This window comes from Bombus huntii, unplaced genomic scaffold (genome assembly GCF_024542735.1).
Source record: "Bombus huntii isolate Logan2020A unplaced genomic scaffold, iyBomHunt1.1 ctg00000052.1, whole genome shotgun sequence".
In the NCBI taxonomy this organism is placed as follows: Eukaryota; Metazoa; Arthropoda; class Insecta; order Hymenoptera; family Apidae; genus Bombus; species Bombus huntii.
The window spans coordinates 9,956-33,798 of NW_026099316.1; the positions used below are offsets into that span (position 1 = coordinate 9,956).

Sequence of the window (23,843 nt, forward strand, 5' to 3'; positions counted from 1 at the left end):
ACGATGGAAATCAATCATAGAAGGGAAATATTTCGAAACCTTGACTGACAGCAAAGTCGAATAGAAAGATAAATAAATATAAAATTACGCTATGACAGCTTTGTTCTTGTTCGAAATTATAATAATTAGGCAATAAGGTTTCTGAAACATGCTGGGCATATCGGCAGTGGATGCTTATGGTCTACATTCCAAAATTTAGGGACGCGTTGATACAAAATTATATTACACGATGTATACACTAGATGTTACATATGTAAATAAAAGAGAAAATAACAGTTGGAAAAAGTTTGTTTGCAAACGACACTATCGTCATATATGTACAATTTGTTCTAAATAAATAACTTTAATAGAATGTACCGGATATTTGGACTAACAGACGCCAACGATACAATTACGATTATTCTGTATTTTCGACTTCTTTTTCGCGTAGAATCACCCCCTTCCGCTTGTACCACCAAGTTACCAACCACCCTGTATATACTGTACAAAAGATGTACAGCGTGGAGGATGCCATAATGTGGTAGTAACAATCTTTCGTGGGTGAAAAGATTTCAAAGATTTTAAGGTCGTCTGCATTTTTGCTAATTATTTGCCCTACTTTTTTTTATGTCTAATATATCAGAGCGTGTTGGGACGATTTCAACGACACCTAATACAAGGTAGTTCGAGGGTAAATAAAAATGTAGGCAACAAATTTTACGTCGTAATAAGTGTCCGAAGTAGAAGAAATAGGTTTCTGTTTATATCGATGGAACGTTGGAATCGGCAGGTCGCCGAAGTCCGTATATTTTTATCACCTTGGGTTACTTGTAGCGCGTGTTGGCAAGAGACATAGTAAAAACTGTAAATAACGATCGACATTGCTAAAACATTTTACTATGAAAGTGGAATTTTCATTTACTGAGCAAGTATGTAGATATGCTGCATGTGTATGAAAAGACTCAGCAGAATCTAGTAACGTCACAAGCACTGTATGCTGAACCCTATCCAGATTGCGCCCACCCTTCATGCTGTATGTGTCATATGTAAAAAATTAAGAAACACTGAATGCTTAAATACACGAAATCCTAGACGTCATTTAGAAAATTAGGACAAAAATGAGAAAGAAAATTATTTTGTAAAGTGTACATTGTAATGCGTACGAATGATAAGTTTTCCTCCATTTGATCTTATTTAAATTTTAATAATCATTCTTCTCTTCCGCCAAAATGATCATGTTCCAAGTTGTTTGAAATACTGAAAATGTCACATTAAAATAATCGACTAATTATTTAGATAACAGGTGCAATTTGTGATACTTTGAATGCTGGTACGTAACTTTTTTGGAATATGTTAAAAAGAATCTTTTCTTTCTACATGCAATATAATATACATTTCTGCAATTATAGAATCTAAAAGCAGCTGCGACTTCTCGCGATTTGCTTAGTTTTATAGACCGAAAGTCATAAAGACGCTCGCTTTGAAACCTGACGCTTTTTCTCATTAAAATTATGTAATGACCCAGTTATTGACCTTTATGTCCCAATTCATGCAAAATACATCGTGTCATAAGTAGATCCTATTTTTGAGAAACAATTTTGTTTCGACCAGGTATCAGCTTTCCGTTTTTAGATTACTATATTATTATCCTTGCACTATTATCCTAACGTTTAAAATGAAACGTAAACCACGATAAATTTCTTTTACGTCAATACTGTTTCGCCGGGAGGAACAAAAATTGTGAGAATTTTCGTAGGTCGTTTTATGACACGCACGTTCAAAGACAAGATGTTAACTTTCAAGCCACGATCTTGCCATTCAGAATGATTTCTTTCAACAATCGAATAGTTATCTGCAATATCATTTTGAGATATTCAAAGTTAGTTAGAATTTCTTTTCGTTTATAGAATCGCGATATTTATGAGTATGCTATAAAACCGATGCTACACAAACTTCATTTTTAATATAGAATAAAATGACACCGAAAAGAACGATTATTTTATTTCCATTAAAAGCGGACAATGCTTTAAAAAAGCGATATTGGACGCTCTTTTTCCACATATCGGGTTTCCCCATTACATTATAATGTTACAGCAATGAAAGTAATTACGTACGGTTACTCTAATTAATATTCCGTCACGCCTTAAAACAGAATAACTTTTTTAAAATTACGGTAACGACATAGTTTCACTGTCGATATAACTATTATGTACTTGAACTGGGGTGATCGCTCAAGTAACTGGCGTTTCCCCGAGCTGTCTCCACCCATTCTCGTCTGGTTAGTTTGTGTTCTAGCCCGTTACGTCCTTCCCTTTCATCGGCCAAAAAAAGAACTACTACTACTACTACTACTACTACTACTACAAATACTAAAAGCGAGCATAGTGACAAAGTAGTAACAAGTATGACTTCCCATGCCCTGGATGATCCAGAGGATGAGGAGTCATTGATAGTTGTCCTCTTCTATGGCAGTTTGCCGGGTCTCTTCGGCTCATAGCCTCTTCTTCCTTCGGGCGCAATGCCCGCTGAAACTTACATCTAAGCTCGAGACTTTCTAAATAGCAAACCAAAAAATAAAGTACAAAGGTGAAATAAAAAGATAAATCGCGGAAGCTGATCCAAGTACTCATGGATGAACAACGATCATATAGCGATCGCTGTCTGTTCGCACGTGCATGCTCGAGCAATATTAACGTTCGTTTCGAAAACCACTCGCGATCACGATCGCGAAATTCGAAAAAATCGACGGGCAAAGGCAGAGACGATGACATGTTTCATTCGCGCTAGTTTTACCGACGATTATTCGAACGAAATTCTCTGAAATAGATTGGTCACCCGAAAACGCGTCTACCCGACCACAGGTCCACCTCCACTGATTAAACTTGAAAATCCTGATCTGAGAAGATGATTAGTTTGTGTAATTTTTATTTAACGGACTAACGCTCTTTCATTTTGTATTTTACTACTTCGATTCTGATTAACTCTACTTTATTAATTTAATAGTAACTAAGTAACACTGCTGTATTAATTTAATAAACCAGAACGAAATTTTAATATTGCAAAGAAGGTAGCGAAAAAGACTGAGACTCGATCAAATGGAATAACTGACTCTAAATATATTACTAAGAAAGAAATAATCTCAGATAATCTCTTTATCAAAGCACATAATCGAAAATGCAGAAGCAGTGTTCAAAATTATTGCTTTGATTAACTGATATTTTAAATTCTAGGAGAAGTGAAATAAACGAACGCGACTTATTCCCTTAACCTACGATTTATGTTTGAGAATGCCCGTAATATTTACGTTTGGTCCGATCATCGTACTACGGGCTATGCCCGTAATATTTACGTTTGGTTCGATCATCGTACTACGGGCTATGCCCGTAGTTGTAGGTTAAGGGGTTAATATTGTCACGATTAATTCATTGCTAAAGATCAAGTATACTCGTGTAGATATTTGCCATTTGCAAATATTCATACGGAATATTAACATGCATATTTATAAATAACGCGAATATATTCTCAAGTGTATATGTTTAACTTAATTATTAAAAAACTAATTATTATCATCGCGCTGTGCAAGAAGACCTATCCTAAACTAATAAATTTGAAAAAAAGAGCGTTACTACTCACGGGTATAAAAGATACCCGCGTTCACTATGCTCGCAAAGAATTCTACGTAATACAACCAGTCACCCGTGCCGATTCGGGTCTTTTATCCTACGGCATAATTGAGTGACCAGAAGAACAGAAATGCATGCGACTCACCGTTCGAAGCAGACAAACAGAGAACGTTACCGTGGATGCTGTGCTATCCCAGCGAATTTCATCCGGGAGACTAACATCAGACAGGAACCGTCGAAAGGCTAATAGTAGAAATGCAAACTGCGAAAAATCTGTTACGAAACAAAACAGGATGAGTGATCGCTGACTATTTGAAAAGTTGGAGATAATGAAAAATGAAGGTTTATTAACTTTAGTAACTTTAGCAATAATAAAGATTGAAATTCTAATAAAATTTGATAAGTATAAAAACTGAGACACTAATATGAATGTGTAAAATCTAAAATAATCTGTAGTATGTTAGTCATTTGTTTTATAATTCGGTATTAAGACTTTAACTCTTATTTTATTTTAACGAAAAAATAACCTCAGAAAATGCTATCCTCCTAAATTTTCAGTCAAATTTCTTCATTGATAGTGATCAAAGAAAAATATACAGAATAGACATAACTGAAAGTAAGTATGTAAAAATACTTACATACTTGGCTTTTGTGCCACTGTTAGAACACTCCTGAAGAAGATGACGAAGTTGAAGTAGTGATATGTCTATAACAAAACATAAGATATTAAAATCGGTAACACATAATAACAAACGTGAAACTTTAGCAACAATAAAGACTAAACTCTAATAAATATGTAAATTGGAACTCTAATATAAAAGTTTGAGAACAACATATTCAGTGATTTTTGATGCGTATCAGCCAGTTTTATTGTACTTTAATGTTAAGATTTTAAGACTTTATTTCAATTAAAGAGGGCATTTACAGTTTTCTAAATTATCAATCATTTTTATTGTATAATAAATTTATTGTATAAAGGAACAAACTGAAATACAATATGTAAAACTACTTACATTCTTGAGCTCCTGCAGAAGCTTTGTCCTCTTGAGAGATGCACTGACTCTAATACCGAAAAAGAATATTCAAAAGAATATGAAATAGGATCACATTACCGTGAGCGTTAAAATTATAATCGGCGAACAAGAACTCTAACGTCGCGTACAAAATTATGTGATAAAATTTTATTATTTTCGCGTGTGATTATTTAATTGGATTAAATTATTAGAGTAATAAAAGACCGACGCCGCCAATACGTTACAATATGTTGCAAACCTGACGCAACACGATCCATGTTATCGGTACGAAATAAGACGACTAAATGACTCCTTGTACGTCAGTTTCGCCGAGTAACTTACAAAGTGTGATGGAGGGGGAAAGAGGGGGGGGGAGCATGAGCCGATGGCACAAGCAGCTTCGCAGTTAACGATCTAGACAAAGAAATGTATACATCAACAAAAACATTCCTATTCTACGAAGCACTTTCTTTCGAATTACGCAGCAGGAATCTTTCGAATTGCGCAGCACAATTCTTTCTCTACGTCGATATTTACAAATATCGTACAATAATTCGTAGCCCTACTGGCAACATCACAGACACATTTGTCTAACTTATTACTTTAGTTACCTTACTTTATAATCTTAATTTCGTTAAACAAAGCAAGATTGAAGCAACAGCATGAAGAAAGTGAAAAATTACTTAAAATTACTGTTTCGCAATGACCCAGTATGCAGATGAAGTCTTAAGCGCCTTTTGAGTGCGTATTCGCTTTTAATACTAATATAAAAATAATAAAAGAGAAACGATATTTATTTTTAAGTCCAAAATGTAGTAAGAGAATAATTTTTTCACGGTTGAAAGTTTGAAGTCCATTGATATTTTCTCTATATCATTTTTATTATCACGACGTAGTACCTGAAGTTTTGACCGATCTAATGATTTTTATTCTTAGAAATATCCTGAATGAACGGGGAATTAAGAAATGTGTAATGAAGGATATAAATAATGGAAATTAATTATGGTGGAGGAATCAACGAAGAAAAGTTATTTTGCTAATTATTATACGAATGAATATTCAAAATGTCGCTCAACGACTACTAAACTATTTAATTAACACTAACCTCACCACCCCTAGTCAAATGACTGGTTTAAATATCTAATTTAAAATTGTACATTTATCGTTTTATCTTTTGTTCATTTAGCTTTACGTGAATTTTTATATTCTCCGATTAATTGATTTCTCAACTTTTAAAACCAGTTATTTGACCGGGCCTGGTGAGATTAGTGTCAAAAGCCAGCCTGAAATTTTCTTTAATTTCTGATCTTCGGTTGATTTTCAGTATTTTGCCTTCACTTTTCACCAAAAATTAGATGTGACAAACGAAATGCAATGTAAGACCTGCTAACGTTTAGGTCATGTTGCTTCTAATTGCAACGGACTGTCGCAGCGTTAAATTCAAAGATGAATTACGATCCAGATGCAAGTATTTATCCAGATTTCTGTATCGAAGAAAGTAAGGATAACACAAATCAACCTTGTTGCGTTTCGTGTAAAAATTCTGATCATCCTGTTCATATCAAGATTACTCTCAACGCTTATTGTTAGTGCTAAAAAAGCGATGACAAAAGAGAATTTGGAATATTAACGAAGAGCGAAACAAATAAACAACAACAAGTAACAAGAAACAAGTAACTCAAAAATTACTTGCAGTAAAATTCCATCGAATAGTAAACTAGATAATTGTCCTAACCTCTGTATTCCCTTATTTCATCGCGATATATCTGATGGCTAAATATGAAAAGAGATTCCGCGAGTCGAAACGCGCCATAACTGACGCGACGATATTAGCGTATATAGCGATATTAGCGGTAGCGTTCGACTTTGCTGTCGTATTTCACCTTGTCATTATGAACAAACAGCACACTGAGGAACGTGTAATGAAAGATATTCACGCGTTGCGGGAAATGCATAAGCGATAATGAGCTTTGTAGAAATAATCAATTAATTAATATTCACTAAATACTAACACGCACGTGCACTTTCTGGGAACGCTTCACTATCCGCCGTAGATATTGCAGGTTCGGGCGGCCATGCGAGCAAGATTCGTTTCTTTAATTATAGCGGAGTTATTATAACACTCGCGATGACGTTATTTTGTGAAGCGGTAATACGCGTAATAAATTTACTATTAAGACGCGCACGTGTGTAGAACTGACACCATTTACGTGATGGGTAACGTTAGGACGCATGCGCTAGCGGGTCGCGACGAACATATGTGGTGGTTCGCCTCGTCGATGCGGCATCGTTTAAGAGTATGTACGGTCGGCTCGGTGTAAGTTCCTATTATGAAGGAATAAAGTCGGGTCGACATGATCTCCAGGGCTGAGCTGAAAGGGTTCATACAAGCCTTGGCGGGTGCAGCGCAGATGTTAAATGTTTCAGTCAAAAAATTTCAGTTGGATAAAGATAAGGATGAGGGGATTAGGGAGATAGGAAATTTGATTAAAGGCATCCTGTCTTCCTTGGAACAATGTGGAGAGCAGAAGGCTAGAAGGAGAAAGAGAAGAAGAGAGCCTATTGAGATAGAAAGAAGGGTAGAGAGGACAGAAAGAATGAAAGAAGCGATGATGACTAAAGGCGGATAGCCTAAAAGGAAAGTGGTATCGCCGGCTGAAACAATGAGAGTAGTGGAACTTAAGAGGCCCCGAAGAGGAGAGGCCACATACGCCGAGGCGTGTGGGAGGAAAATCAGGAAGGTAAGGAGTGAACAGGATTATAGTGAGGATTCTGAAGGTTGGATGAGGATAGAAAGAAGGAAAAGGGAGAGGAGGGCTCCCTTAGATCAAGCTATCCCTATGGTGCGTCCGGGTAACAACCGGCAGGTTGTTATCGAAGAGAGAGGCGTACCAAGGAATAGGAGATGGAAGGAAGCCATTCTAGATAAAGTTGAAGAAGGCTGTGAATGGCTTCAAGTTTATAGGAAAATAATGGCAGCTAGGAGCACCTTGGAAGGAGCTATGGGGGTGCGTAAAACGAGAGCCGGCCATATATTCATTGAATTCGACAGGTCGGTGGCGGTGAACGAGGTGGCGGTCAAGTTAAGAGCCGCTCTGAGTGACAATACGGAGGTGGCTGCTCTCGCCAACAGAGCAACCTTACAGACCAGGAATATCGATCCCTTTACCAGCAAGGAGAAGGTCGACGCTTCCGATTACGCCATAGGAGCGGTACTTCAACAGCGCGTCAACGATACTTGGCAGCCCCTAGGTTTCATGACGAAATCGCTATCCCCCGCGCAACGAAAGTAGAACGCATACGATCGAGAATTACTCGCGATGTACACCGCGGTGAAACGATTCAGGCACGCTGTCGAAGGGAGAGATTTCGCGATTTATACTGATCACAAACCCCTACGCGTACGTATACGCGTATATAAACGTATACGCGTTTGATCAAAATCCCGACAAGTGTTCGCCGAGACAGTTTGGACACTTAGACTACGTAGGACAATTTACGACCGATATCCGACACATTAAAGGGGTAGACAATAACGTAGCCGATACTCTACCACGAATAGAAGCGATCGGGAAATCCGTCCATCATCAAACGTTAGCCGCAGCGCAAGAAGACGATACCGAGCTACGCGAAATCACTGAGTCCGGCTCTAGCGCGCTGCAATTGACAAAAATACGATTTCCCGATCAGGATGTCGGAATTTATTGCGATCTCACGAACGAAACCTCGCGACCGTACGTACCGGAACCGTTAAGTCGCGCCGTATTTCAGTCGTTACATAGACTTTCCCATCCGGGAATACGCGCTACGCAAAAATTGGTGACAACACGTTTCGTCTGGCCGTCCATTAATAAAGATTGTCGAACTTGGACGCGACAGTGTATACCATGTCAACGTTGCAAAGTCACCAGGCACGTATCCTAGCATGTCGGAACGTTCAAAACGTTAGAAGGCCGGTTCCAACACATACACTAGACATTATCGTCATGCCATATTCACAAGGTTATCGATATTGTCCAAAGTGTATCGATCGTTTCTCGCGTTGGCCCGAAGCCACTCCCATCGTCGATATGGAAGCGCCAACCGTTGCTTCGGCTCTCCTTTCCACTTGGATAGCTCGGATGGTAGAGCGCCTACACAGACAATTGAAAGCGGCGATAAAGTGTCTCGACACGAGCAACTGGATCGACATTTTACCCATTATATTATTAAGCATTCGAACCGCGATAAAAGAGGACTTAAACACAACGGCAGCCGAAATGATTTACGGCACCGGCATACGATTGCCGGCGAAATTTTTCATAGCAACCGAGCAGCAGGCCAACTCGGAGTACGCGAACCGGCTTAAAGAAGGGATGGGGAAGGTCAGGCCGCATCCGGTCACGCATCATGGCGAAAAGAAAATTTTCGTTTTCTTAGAATTAGAAACCGTATGTTTTCTTATGTCATGACGCGATAGGGGGCCCTTTCCAGCCGCCGTATGACGGAACGTTTGAAGTCATAAAAAGAGGCGAAAAAATTACACCGCCGAAATTAATAATCGCGACGTAACGGTTTCCACAGACCGTCTAAAACCGGCGTTTGTAGTATAAGGAAAAATCGCCGCATCTCTTGACATACTAATTCCGGTAGATCAGGCGAACGCGAACGACGAAAACAGCGCAAGCAGCGATCGAATCGCGGAAGAAAACTCCAGGAATAGGTATGTTGCGCGGTCCGGACGTAGGGTCCGCTTTACCGATCAGTTCCCGGCAGGTTTCGGTTAGACGTCGTAAATTGTCGGATCGAGTGTATCGATAATTAAAAAAAAGAAGAAAATAACGATGACAAATAGAAACTCTGTAAATATTTCAAAAGTTTAACTTAATAAAAACGTTATCACTGGTAGGGGGTGATGTAGCGGCACATGAGTCAGAACACAATTTAAATGATGTTGTTGTTTTGCCTCGGAGTATCAAGACCGTTAGGTTCCAAGTAATGTAAGAACAAATAATATCCGGGCAAAACAATGTCGCCGCTTCGTGCAACCGTCAAACGTAGAAGAATTCGATTTTCCGGTTCTCTCCCGATCAGCATAAATAAACGGACGCAACCGAAAAGAATTTAATTATCTAGAGTTATCAACCAGTTATCTATCGAATATTTATTAGCGATCTTACTTTGCGACTTATACACTGTACGGGCGTCTTAGCGATTATGGTTTGCATACATATTTATTCAATTATTTTAAATATATTCGACAATTTCAACAACGAGCAATCTCGTCTAATACATTTCACGATCAAACATTGTCTACAAAAGTCATCTACAACAATATTTCTGAAGTGCGATCGACAATACACATAAAAGAAATGCCAAAAGCAAGAAGGAATCGTAGAGGTAGAGGCTATACCAGCAGGAAACGTGCAAAACGTTGACTAAACGTTTCCCGAAATTAGAAGAGAAGAAGAAAAAATTAGAAAAAATTAGGAATACCTTAAAATTAGGAAACCACAGAACAAACAGAAATTAGTTTTATCCATCGAACTCACCTATACCCGAACGCGATCTAGGGCTGCATTGCCAATAGTTTAGGAAAGCGATAATTATTCTCGTTTTATAAACTACATAGAGAGTTAAGACCAGAATTTTGATAATAAATATATAAGTAAATAAAATCGAATAAATTACCAGTTACGAGACATTGAAATTATTTATTTATTCCTAGAAAACTTTAATCCTTCCCGCGCAAGTACTCTCCTACCCACAGCAGCTAAGCTGAAACGTGGAGTTTATTTACCAGTCGTATTAATACAATAGTTAATGCTACTCCTACAGTCATATCAACGAATTAGAATATCAAGAATATGACAGTTTGAAAATTAAAAATAGCGTTGCACTTTAGAAAGGCGCGACAAGTTTTCAATCTATTCCATTCAGTCGTTAGCCTTGGTTCGAAAATAACGAACGAGAGTCGAACTAATTGAAATAGTTTAACGACTATTTCTTGTGGCAGCAACTACAGTTTTGATTCAAGCGTCAATTTGAGGAAGCTAGGGCCCGAAATCGAGAATAATAAGTAACGGTTACGAATACCGAAGATCAAAACCGGATCGTAACAGTAAATAATGATTAGGAAAGATAACGAATAAATGGAACTTGTTAATAATAATAATAACAAGAATAAGTTTCCTTAAATATCATAAAATGCATTTACCTTAAATTTCTGGCAACGAAAATTCTTGAATTTGATACAAAATGATAGCCAATAAAATGAATGAAACAAAAGCTTTGAAAAACAACTAATATTAACAGGAATGGGAATAAGGGAAGGATTGCATATACAAGGATGCGTAAGAGTGCACTTAGAAAAATCAAAATAATTGAAAATATAATTAGAACGCGGGAAGAAGATATCGCCCGAAAATTGTATATTATTTATGTAGTATCGGGAAGAAGGGCCCAAGAAACGTCGAGCTAACTACAGACAATGTCGCGAGAGCCGAGGCGCTGTCGGCTCCATCGATGTATTACCGGGTCCTTCAGGTAAATAGGTAAATAGTCGAAAGGACCTACGTGACCCTGGCTACGAGCGTCTGTAGAACACGTGTGCGGTGGGCCCAGCAATAGACAATAGAATGCGGCAACGGGCAGAGCGTTAGTCGAAAAGCAGCGTGCGAGTCGAAAAGCAGCGTGCGAGTCGAAAAGCAGCGTGCGAGTCGAAAAGCAGCGTGCGAGTCGAAAAGCAGAGGTTGCGAGTGGCGTTGCCGAGAGAGTGTGGATTGCGCTGTTTTCTGTGCGTTTGGCGTGAATAGTTCAGGTTGAACAACAATCGTCTTTTTCTGTCTGATTAACATCTCTATTGTCCACTCTTTGTAAACACATTATATCACGATATTACATTTATTTAGTAAAAATGTTATTTATTTCTATTACATATGTCTATGGAAGATTCAGAGGCCAATTAGCGTAAATCCTACTTTCTCTGAAAAGGACTTACGTAGCTCCAAAAATAATTTATTCTTAAAAATTTTAATTAATAAATCAATTAACTCGCTACTTTCATGCATATATAGTAGATTACGGTATTAACCACGAAATTACTAAGCACAATTATTCCGAGCATAAGCACAAACAATGAGAATCATTTCGAAGTCGTGACAAGTCTAAGCATTATCGTTTGTTATGTAAAAAATAATTGCACACTGCTTAACTGAATTAAGCAAAAAAAGATGAAAATACACGTATTTCCAGGAAATTGCCCTTTTTCTGCTAGTGAATTCCAATATTTATCTAATGAGCAAAATTTATTCGATTGCGATAATGGCGAACGAGACGAAAATTTAAAAAAGAAAACTGTCACAAGAAAACTCTGCTGGATGATTTTCCATTTTATAAGATTAACGGTTCATCGATCAATGTTTTCCAAAACTCATTGTACAGGAGTACTTTTATGTTTTTTCTTTGTTATAATCATTTTTAAACTTCATGATTCATGGCATACTTAAACTTTGGAGTTGAAAGCTATATTTTACAAAAGGATTAAATAGAGAATTACTTCCTTTACAGATTTACAAAAAATTTTGTACGATGATCCGGACTATGCCAATATTTCCGTTTGGCACTGTATTAGCATAAGCGAACAGCCTAACTTCCAGTCGGCTTGACAAAAATCGAACGACTAGCGCAAACAACTAGCGATCGCTTATTTTTCATAGCTCGGAATATAGTTATGAACATTAAGACGAAATTGTTACCGGAGAAAATACAAAAGTTATGTAGTTCAATACGACAAGATTTCTACAGGTTTTCTACATGTTATGTATATAGAAACGAAAAATGTAATAAAAATGAAAAGCCACCTAAAATAAGAAGGTTAAATATATTTGTGTTCACTTACCTTTATATGAAGAATAGTTTCCTGTCCGGTTACTGCATTACCCTATCTATTATTGAACAAATTTTTAGGTTACAATTATTTACACAAAGCTACTACGCGTGCGAATGTCTTTTTATTTTATAAACCTTTATGTATAAAAACTCTATCCACGTTAAATCAATCTCTTTTTATAGAAACTTAATATAGAAAGTTAATTTTCTAGATAGAAAAATTAAAACTTTCGGTAAATTCATGTACAACGCGCACTCTACTGCGTACCGGATACGAATGACGAGTGAACGTTATCGAATTCTACGGCGACCGCTTAGATAGTGACGAGGACGGATTAATATTGCTCAGTAATTGGTTAAGCTTTGAGCCTATGGGCGATATCTGTACGCGATTACTGCGCAAGGACCATTTCATGACATGCTCCACCTCTCCCCCTCCTTCGCCCGCCGCTCACTCAGCCCCACAAGAAGTAAAAATAGGCCACCGATCTGTCCTGTTTTGCGACCAAATTTTCAGGACGGAAAAAGAAAGAAAAGACAATATCGTGTAAAAGTACGGTTTTTAAACGGCTTAAATTAAATTACAAACTGTAATGTTAAAAATGTAAACCCAACACAAAATATGGTATGGCTACGTCGTACCGTCGCGTAACGGCACTTTTACCAGAACCACTTTCAAACAGTTCTGCCCGAGCAGCCGAGCTAAACGGGCGTGTGCAACAGTGCTCCGGAGAAAGTGCGGCAAGTGGGGAAGAGAAAACTACGAACGGCTACGCCTATAGCCAAACGGCGGAAACCCGTGTCCTATATCAAGAAGCCTTAAAATAGCAGCCTGGAACTCTAACGGCCTACAACAAAGGGCCCTAGAAACTAAAACATTCCTGTCCAGCAGTAACACCGATATACTACTCGTCTCAGAAACACACCTCACAATAAAAAGCTACATAAAAATACCGCACTACACCATATACGACACCAAGCATCCCTCAGGGAAAGTACACGGAGGGACGGCAGTAGTAATAAAAAACGACATTAAACATCACCTACACAGCAAGGTCAGTAAGGAACATATACAAGCAACCACCGTTACCGTACAGACTAACAGCAACCAACTGCAGTTGTCAGCAGTATACGTACCGCCGCGACACAAAATCATAACGCAAATGTGGGAAGACTACTTCCGACACTTAGGTGACAAGTATATTGCAGCGGGAGACTATAACTCAAAGCACACGCTATGGGGATCAAGAATCACCACACCTCGAGGCAGAACCCTGGAAAAATACATCAGAAATAATAACCTCAATATATTATCCACAGGAAGACCGACATACTGGCCGACAGACCTGAGCAAAATACCTGACCTGCTAGACTTTGCAGTTACAAAGGGACTAAACGCAAATAAACTAAGCATAGCATCCAGCCTCGAGCTTAGCTCCGAACATACGCCCATAATAATTTCATACAGAAACAAACCAATACTTTACAGCAGCACAGAGAAGCTATGCAATAAAACCACCAAATGGCAAATATTCAAAGAAATAATAGAGAGCAAAATCAGCTGCAACATCCCACTGAAAACACCTGAACACATCGATCAAGCAGTAACAACACTCACAGAAACTATCCAAGAAGCAGCAAGGGCAACCACTATACCTGAAACAACCAACAGACAAACAAAAACAGTTCCACTAGACATCCTCGAAAAAATTAGAGAAAAAAGAAAAGCGAAAGCAAAATGGCAAAAACACAGAACAAAAGAAAACAAAAAACACCTAAACAAACTCACAAAATAAATAAAGAACAAAATAAAAGAGCACAACAACAACGAGTTCACAAAGTTCATCGAGTCACTATCTGCTCACGAAAACAACAATTACTCCCTATGGAAAGTCACCAAAAAATAAAGAAGACAACAAAAATGGTACCAACAATCAGAAGAGCAGACAACACATGGGCAAGAAGCAACGAAGAGCAAGCTGAAGAATTTTCCAACCACCTAGGCAACACATTCACCCCACACATCATCAACAATAGCAACCACAATAGTCATATGGACGCGGATGCGCTAACTACTAGTACACCAACTGACAATCACCATACCCAAAGCAACAGCACAAGAAATCAGAAACATAATTGAGAAAACAAAAAACAATAAAGCACCAGGAATCGACCTAATTAACGGCAAAATCTTGAAAAACCTTCCGCCAAAAGCGATAAGACAAACCACAATAATAGTAAACGCAATACTAAGAATACAATACTTTCCAAAAGCTTGGAAACTGGCAAAAATCATAATGATACCCAAACCAGGCAAGGACCCACACGAAACCATGTCCTACAGACCAATCTCACTACTTCCGGTGTTCTCTAAGATAGTAGAGAAAATAATCTACGACCGGATAAAACCAATAATAGAGAAGAACCATCTAATACCGGATCACCAATTCGGATTCAGAAACAAACACTCCATAATAAAACAAACGCAAAGACTCGTCAATGAAATCCTACAGGCGCTGGAAACAAAACAATACTGCACGGCACTCTTTATGGACATCGAAAAAGCATTCGATAAAATAAACCACACTAGCCTACTACAATCAATCAGGAAACAGTTCTCGGGGCAGATATATCAACTAATCAAATCATACCTAAGCAGCAGAAGCTTCATAGTAAAAATCAAAAAGACACACTCGGAAGCTAAAGAAATCAAGGCAGGAGTTCCGCAAGGAAGCGTATACACGGCCAACATACCAACAACTAACAATAGCAAAATACTGACATTCGCGGATGACACAGCTGTACTAGTCAGGCACACTAACCCTGCAACAGCAGTTACATTACTACAAGAACATATCACAAAAATAGAAAAGTGGCTTCAAGCGAAACAAATCAAAGCAAACCCCGATAAATGCAAACATATTACATTCACACTGCGAAAACAGAAACCACCAAACATTGAACTAAACGGCACACACAGAATACAAACAAGGCAAGTCAAATACCTAGGACTCCACTTACATACACGACTCACATGGAAACAGCATATTACAGCAACAATAGACAAAATACAGATGGCAAGGAGACAAATGTACTGGCTAACAAGTCGAAAATCCAAACTAAGCATAGAAAACAAACTAAAAATATATAAAATGGTCATAAAACCAATCTGGACGTACGGAATAACACTATGGGGAACAGCAGCAATGAGCCATATAATCAAAATAGAGGCATCGCAATCTAAAATACTCAGAACAATAGTAAACGCGCCATGGTACGTTAGAAACGAGGACATTCGGAAAGACCTGGGAATATCAACGGTCAAGGAGGAGATCAACAAAAGTGCAAGAAGGTACGGAGAAAGAATAGCAACGCACCTAAACCGGCTGGCAGCGGAAACGGTCGACACATCAAGCATAAAAAGAAGATTAAAAAGGAAACACCCAACCGATCTCGCAGAGGACATAACCCAACAAACACGATGGTAGTACCCCGCTGGGGGTAGCCACCCACATGTTATATTAGTATACAGCTACAACATTTTACCAAATGTCCTACTGGACAAATTGTAAAATCCAAATAAATAAATAAAAAAGAAACTTCCAAATAGAAATTCGTTGTTTATTGTGAATACACATATGTAATTTATATTTTTCTTAGGCAATAAACATTATATATATGTAAATTCTATAGAATTTAGAATATCAACCGACGGTTTGACTTTCACTGTGTTTACTGGGAGTCGGTCGAACGATATGAATAGAGGAGGACGGGGACTTGGGATAGAAAATAAAACAGGACTTGGAGAAGCGAAGATTGAACAAAGAAAAAAGCAAGTTAAGAGCCAGAAGGAGAAAGAGAAGACTTAGACAATCGATTGTTGAGTTTTCACAAATCGATCGCCTGATTTCCGAAAATATTACAACATTCCATATATATGTCGGAGATGAAAGAACACCGGAGCCTTTGGAATTTTGGATAATCCCGCAACATTGTAACCTAGAGTCTACTATAGCTGTAATTGAACAATTGTAGTTATTCAATCCGATTGTAATTGTTCGAGAGTTGTGATAATGAGCTTGGGCTCGAGGCGACAGTCAGTCGCCGAACGTAGCCGCGGTCACGGGATGAACGCTTTGTCTAACAAAGGCATGGAATAATTCTGTAGCTCTCCTTAAAAAGGAAATAGTTGTAACACTCGTCAGTAAACATTCCAACGGTCTCTGACCCGTAGCTCGCCACACGCAGACCCTATTCTTCGAGTAAGATGATTGCCAGATGTCGATGCGTCTCCGCAGTACATGTTCAGCTAGCTCGAGGGCCCGTTATAAATCTTAAGATTTAATCAACTAAAGTCCTTCAAACAGGCAAACAGTCTTTGTCCCAACTACGGGAAAATAGGGGAGACCTATTTTTCAACGAGCGGCGTCTCCCACTAGCAACTTTCCCTCGAGGATGGCTAACATATTTTTCTAACCACCGATATGGAGATTGACCAATTAGCAGCAACGCCAATTTCCCTTACTTTCTGAACGAAGGCTTTTCTCGACGAATCCGATGATCTCGTGTCCTTAGACACACCCCATTATAGTTTTCCTCTGTGGCATCATCGGGACGGGAAGGTCATTCCCGTTCGCGATCTCATCGATGAAAAAGAGTAACCCCTTACGACCGGTGAATATTACGCGTCCGACTTAGATTTTGTGAGTACGTTCATCTATCATCCCGTCGACCGCGGATTCGTTATTGAACCTAGGATGATTGTCATTAGTTTCTCGAGTATCTAATTACCACGGTTACTTGTCCGGTTCTATGATAATTGTATTTGCACTAGCCAATGTCTTCTCTATTGCATAATGACGACGTGTAATCCAAACGAAGATTCGTTTCACGCCCCTAACCCTAATTGTAATGTAAACCCGACATATATATATGTCGGAGATGAAACGAAAACCAGAGCCTTCCCTTTGCAATTTTGGGAAAATCTTCTAATGCTTTAGCCTAGATTTTATCATAGCTGTAATTAAGCAATTGTTGTCATTTGTAATTGTTCGATATTTGTGATAGCGAAAGTGGGTTCGAGGTGACAACTGGTCGCCGAACGTAGCCACGGTCACGGGATAAACGTTTTGCCTGACGAAGGTGTGGATCGGTTGTATTGTTCTCCCTAGAAATCACATAGAATTGTACTTTAAAGATGTCGATATAATGGGACACACGTATTAGGAATCAATCTCCAAACAGAAACTGCCTAGTAACGGCGTTTGGATCTTTCTCGATGTTTCGAAAGAGTATACAACAAACTTTTGACAGAAATTGCCTAGCAACAACGATTGGAACCTTCTCGATGTCTCCAGCGAGCATATAACAAACAAATGCATTCGTATAGCGAAAAAGATTTTCATCAGATATACATTCGTGTGATCGCCTTGGAAAGTGATACATCGAGCAATTTACCGAGTGTCTCAGCAATCGTATTTTTGTGTTTAAAAATTATTCTACGCATAGAAAAGAGTTGTCCCGTTGACCGTGGATTCGTTTGAACCCAGGAACATTGTTAATAGTGTTAATTAAATTCATTATTCGTAAAACCTATAAATTGTTAATCTCAATATTCGTTAAATTTATTATTCGTAAAACATATTATTCGTTACTCTTATTATTCGTTAAACTTATTATTCTTTAATCTAATCGTTAGTTAAACTTATCGTTTGTTAATCTTATCATTCATTAAACTCAATATTCATAATATTTTGTAAAATCTTGTATATTCGCGTAAATATAATCTCTGTTGTGTAAAACGATGACCAATTCAATCGAAGAATCGTTGTTACGCCGGGCGACTCTCTGCCTGGCCCAGGTCACACACCGCGGGTCAGACGGACACCAGATGTCCGCTCTACCGTACGGCGTACCCTCAATAGCCTTAAGCACCCGTCATACACCCGAGTCACTTGCCTGCTAAGGTCCTTCGGACCCAACAAATGTCTTTTCTAAATCAGTTTCCAAAGACTATTGTTTACTACGGCTTGACACGGGAAAGTTAGCTTTTCTCACGTACGATGCTTCCTACCAGCAACTTTCTATCGAGGGCGGTTAAGGCCCTTCCTAGTCCTCCAACCTTCGTTTGTCCAATCCGAGGCAATGTATACTGGCCTCACCTCCTGACCTAAAATGTCATGAACAAATCCGATGATCCCGTGCGCTAGACACACCCATCACTAGCTTTCCTCCGACACAGCATCGTCACTCAACTTCGCTTCTTCTACATCGTTGGAAAAGTCAACTACTAAGTAGTAACGCTAATGCCTATCGGGGCAGTCTAAGCATAACACGAGAGTCGGTCTCGGTATTGTCGAGCATACATTTCCTCTGCTAAATATCTTATAGTGCTACGTCCACTAATACATTAAATCCAATTATAAGAGCCCTGCTCTAACGTACATATCTATCTTATCTTCGTGCGATAAGTGATTATCTCTCTATCTATGCTCATCAGTGTAATCTAAGTGTTGGAAATATATAATTAATTATTCTGTGAATCATAGTGTTATACAAACTCAATCACCCCTATTATCTCAACGGAAATCAGGGGATCGATCAAGTCGTGGTGTCGATTGTTATAATCGTAACGGGAATTTACGACTCCCGTTGACGTCTCTCCTAGCGACTACGTCTCCCCGCGATTGGTCGAACAAACAATCGTTACGCTCCTTAAATTCTAATTTTAACCCGATTAAATTTCGGGTTTACATTAGAATTACAGTTAGGAGCGTGACACGAATCTTCATTTGGATTACACATTGTCGTTATGCAATAGAGAAGACATTGACTGGTGCAAATGTGATTACCATAGAACCGGACATGTAACCGTGGTAATTAGATACTCGAGAGACTAATGACAATGATCCTAGGTTCAATAACGAATCCGCGGACAACGGGACGGTAGTCGTACGCACTCGCAAAAATCTAAGTCGGATTCTGCGTTAATATTCGCTGACCGTAAGGAGTTAATCCTTTTTGTCGATGAGACCGCAAGAGAGAATGACTTCCCGCCCCGGTGATACCCCATAGGAAAACAAAGACGGGGTGTGTCTAAGGACACGAGATCATCGGATTCGTCGGGGACATCCTACGTTCGGAATGTAAGAGAAATTGACATTGCTGCTAATTGGCCAATCTCCATATCGGTAGTTAGAAAAGGATGCTAGCTGCCCTTGAGGGAGGGTTGCTAGTGGGAGACGTCGTTCGTGGAAAAATAGGTCTCTCCTGTCTTCCCGTAACTGGGACAAAGACTGTGTATCTGTTGAAGAATTTTAGGTAACTAGATATTAGTGTTTATGACGGTCCTCGGGCTAGCCGATCACGTACTGTGGAGACGCGTCGACATCTGGTAAACATCCTGCCCGGAGAATAGGATCTGCGTGTGGCAAGCTACGGGACAGAAACCGTTGGAATGTTTACTGCCAAGTGCCGCTACGAATCTTTCTTTTAAGGAGAGCTATAGGATTACTCAATGCCTTTGTTAAATGGAGAGTTCGTCCCGTTGACCGCGGCCACGTTCGCCGACTAATTGTCGAATTGAGCCCAAGCTCATTGTCACAAGACTTAAACAAATACAATTGGTTAGAATGACGGCAAATCGTTTAGTTACAACTGTAGATTTTAATTACAATGTTTCTATGGATTTTCCCGAGGTTTCAGAGGGAAGGCACCGGTGTCATCTTATCTCCGACAAGTATAATTTTATAACGTATTACGTTAGATAGAATAACGTAATAACGTATTACGTTATATAGTATAACGATATAACGATTTACATTATATAGAGTAACGTTATAACACATGATGTTCAGCAGAATAACGTTACGACGTATTACGATATATAGAATAACGTAATAACGTATTACGTTATATGGTATAACGTTATAACGTATTACGTTATATGGTATAACATTATACCGTATTACGTTATATACTGTAACGTTATAACGTATGACGTTACATAGAATAACGTTATAACGTATTACGTTACATGGTATAACGTTATAACGTATTACGTTATATAGTAAAACGTTATACCGTATTACGTTATATAGTGTAACGTTATAACGGATGACGTTACATAGAATAACGTTCTAACGTTTTACATTGTATAGTATAACGTTATAACGTATTACGTAATATACTATAACGTTATATGCTTTAACTTTATGACGTATTACGTTTTATAGTATAAAGTTATAACGTATTACGTTATATAGTAAAACTTTATAACGTATTACGTTTTATAGTATAAAGTTATAACGTATTACGTTATATGGTATAACGTTATACCGTATTACGTTATATAGTGTAACGTTATAACGGATGACGTTACATAGAATAACGTTATAAGGTATTACGTTACATGGTATAACGTTATAACGTATTAAGTTATATAGTATAACGTTATAACGTATTACGTTATATGGTATAACGTTATACCGTATTACGTTATATAGTGTAACGTTATAACGGATGACGTTACATAGAATAACGTTATAACGTATTACGTTATATGGTATAACGTTATAACGTATTGCGTTTTATAGTATAACGTTATAACATATTACGTTATATGGTATAACGTTATACCGTATTACGTTATATAGTGTAACGTTATAACGGATGACGTTACATAGAATAACGTTCTAACGTTTTACATTGTATAGTATAACGTTATAACGTATTACGTAATATACTACAACGTTATATGCTTTAACTTTATGACGTATTACGTTTTATAGTATAAAGTTATAACGTATTACGTTATATAGTAAAACTTTATAACGTATTACGTTTTATAGTATAAAGTTATAACGTATTACGTTATATGATATAACGTTATAACGTATTACATTATATAGTGTAACGTTATAACGTATGGCGTTACATAGTATAACGTTATAACGTATTACGTTATATAGTATAACGTACTAGCGTATTACATTATATAGCGTGACGTTATAACGTATGACGTTACATAGAATAACGCTATAACGTACTACGTTATATGGCATAACGTTATAACGTATTACGTTATATAGTATAACGTTATATGGTATAACGTTATAACATATTACGTTTTATAGTGTAAAGTTATAACCCATTACGTTATATACTATAACGTTATAACGTATTACGTTATATGGTATAACGTTATAACGTATTACGTTTTAAAGTTTAAAGGTATAACGTATTACATTATATAGTATAACGTTATATGGAATAACGTTATAACATATTACGTTTTATAGTGTAAAGTTGTAACGTATTACGTTATACAGTATAACGTTATACCGTACTACGTTATATAGCATAACGTTATAATGTATTACTTTATATAGTATAACTTTATAACGTATGACGTTACTTAGAATAACGTTATAACGTATTACGTCATATGGTATAACGTTATAACGTATTGTATTTTATAGAATAACGTTATAACGTATTACATTATATGGTATAACGTTATAACGTATTACGTTATATAGTATAACGTTATGACGTATTAATTTATATGGTATAACGTTGTAACGTATTGCGTTATATGGTATAACGTTGTAACGTATTACGTGTTATAGAATAACGTTATAACGGTTTAACGTTATATAGTATAACGTTATACCGTATTACATTATATAGTGTAACGTTATATCGTATGACGTTCCACAGAATAACGTTATAACGTATTACGACATATGGTATAACTTTATAACTCATTACGTCTAAGAGAATACCGGATTACATTATATAGTGTAACGTTATAACGTATGACGTTCCACAGAATAACGTTATAACGTATTACGATATATGGTATAACGTTATAACGTATTACGTTATATAGTATAACGTGATAACGTATTCCGTTATATAGTATAACGTTATAACGTGTTACGTTAGGTAGTATAACGTTATAACGTATTACGGTATATAGAATAACGTAATGACGTATTACGTTATATAGTATAACGTTATAACGTATTCCGTTATATAGTATAACGTTATAACGAATTACGTTAGGTAGTGTAGCATTATAACGTATTACGTTATATAGTATAACTTTATAACGTATTACGTTTTATAGTATAAAGCTATAACGTATTACGTTATATAGTATAACGTAATAACGTATTACGTTATATAGCATAACTTTATGACGTATTACGTTAGATAGAATAACGTAATAACGTATTATGTTTTATGGTATGACGTTATAACGTATTACGTTATATGGTATAACGTTATAACGTATTACGTTTTATAGAATAACGTTATAACGTATTACGTTGGGTAGTTTGGACGAAAAACTTACATCCGGCGGAAGCGGTGCCGCACCGGAAACGATCTCTCTCACGCTGCTGAAATCGTAATTTGGCACTATTGGATGCTTCGCAAGACCAACTAAAACTGGAGGGACCAATGGTATATGCGTAATTCTGTATTTTTCTACGGAACTGAGTAACGTTTCTAACTCGAAATTTCCCATTATGTACACAGCTGCACCGCAACTTATTGCCGTATTCATCATTCCGAACGCATAACCGTGAAATAATGGCAAGAAAACTAGTATTCGGTCTCCACGTCGAATATCCATTGATCCTGGGGCACTTCGATTATGAACAAAATGCAATTGAATCGAATATTTATAATTTCAACTAGAATGATAAGAGTTAAGATGCACAACAATAGAGAAAATATTATATAGTTGACTTGAATAAGGAATGGTTTGTTAATCATATAAAACGAATAATATATATTTAAATTTGGCATAAATAAAAAATAAATTTCGAAATATATGTGTGGTCTGAGATCAACCGGATACATTGTGTATATTAATTTAATATATTTACCTTAGAGTTTGGATGAAAAGTAACAAATTTCGATGAGACAACATTACTCTAAGACTATTGAGGGAGGATATGCAGACATCTGGGTGCCATCCTATCCGTGGTGTGTGGCCTGGTCTCTGATGTGAATTGACGTTACACTCCCGAGGGAGCAGGAGGGTGGGGAGTGGAGAGTGGTAGAGGCGAGGAAGAAGAGACGGAAGAACAAAAATCAGAGGAAGACAGCCGTCGCCGTTGGAGGAGAGACAGCGAGGAAAGGGGCGAACGTGGCACCGCCGACGAGGATACGCCAGCAGCAATCCCAGCCCAGGACGACAGGCGCGGCGAAAGCGAGCGCCGCCGCAACAAGCAGAGGACCGTCGCAGGCACCCAAGGCGGTCACGCTCCCTCGCGCACCGCGAACATCCGCGGTGACTCTGACGCTGAACGAGGGAGCATGGATGTCGTACGCCGACGTCCTCGAG

At 37.9% G+C, this 23,843-nt stretch overlaps 1 protein-coding gene across 1 annotated transcript; it reads right to left on the bottom strand.

Moving 5' to 3' along the window:
* Positions 1-22,771: 22,771 nt before the first annotated feature.
* Positions 22,772-23,440, bottom strand: LOC126875711 (uncharacterized). The gene is made up of 2 exons (XM_050638600.1): positions 23,383-23,440; positions 22,772-23,139 (listed from the first exon to the last, which is right to left on the bottom strand). The coding sequence occupies exons 1-2, from the start codon at positions 23,424-23,426 to the stop codon at positions 22,791-22,793; spliced, it is 393 nt and encodes a 130-aa protein (XP_050494557.1). The 5' UTR covers positions 23,427-23,440; the 3' UTR covers positions 22,772-22,790.
* Between the last annotated feature and the right edge of the window lie 403 nt (positions 23,441-23,843).

What these genes read in the sequence shown, in the direction of transcription:
- LOC126875711 (XM_050638600.1), bottom strand. Translation starts at nt 23,426, where the DNA reads ATGTTGTCTCATCGAAATTTGTTACTTTTCATCCAAACTCTAAG. An exon ending in CTTTTCATCCAAACTCTAAG is followed by an intron (nt 23,140 to 23,382) that starts GTAAATATATTA and finishes TCATAATCGAAG; the next exon opens with TGCCCCAGGATCAATGGATA.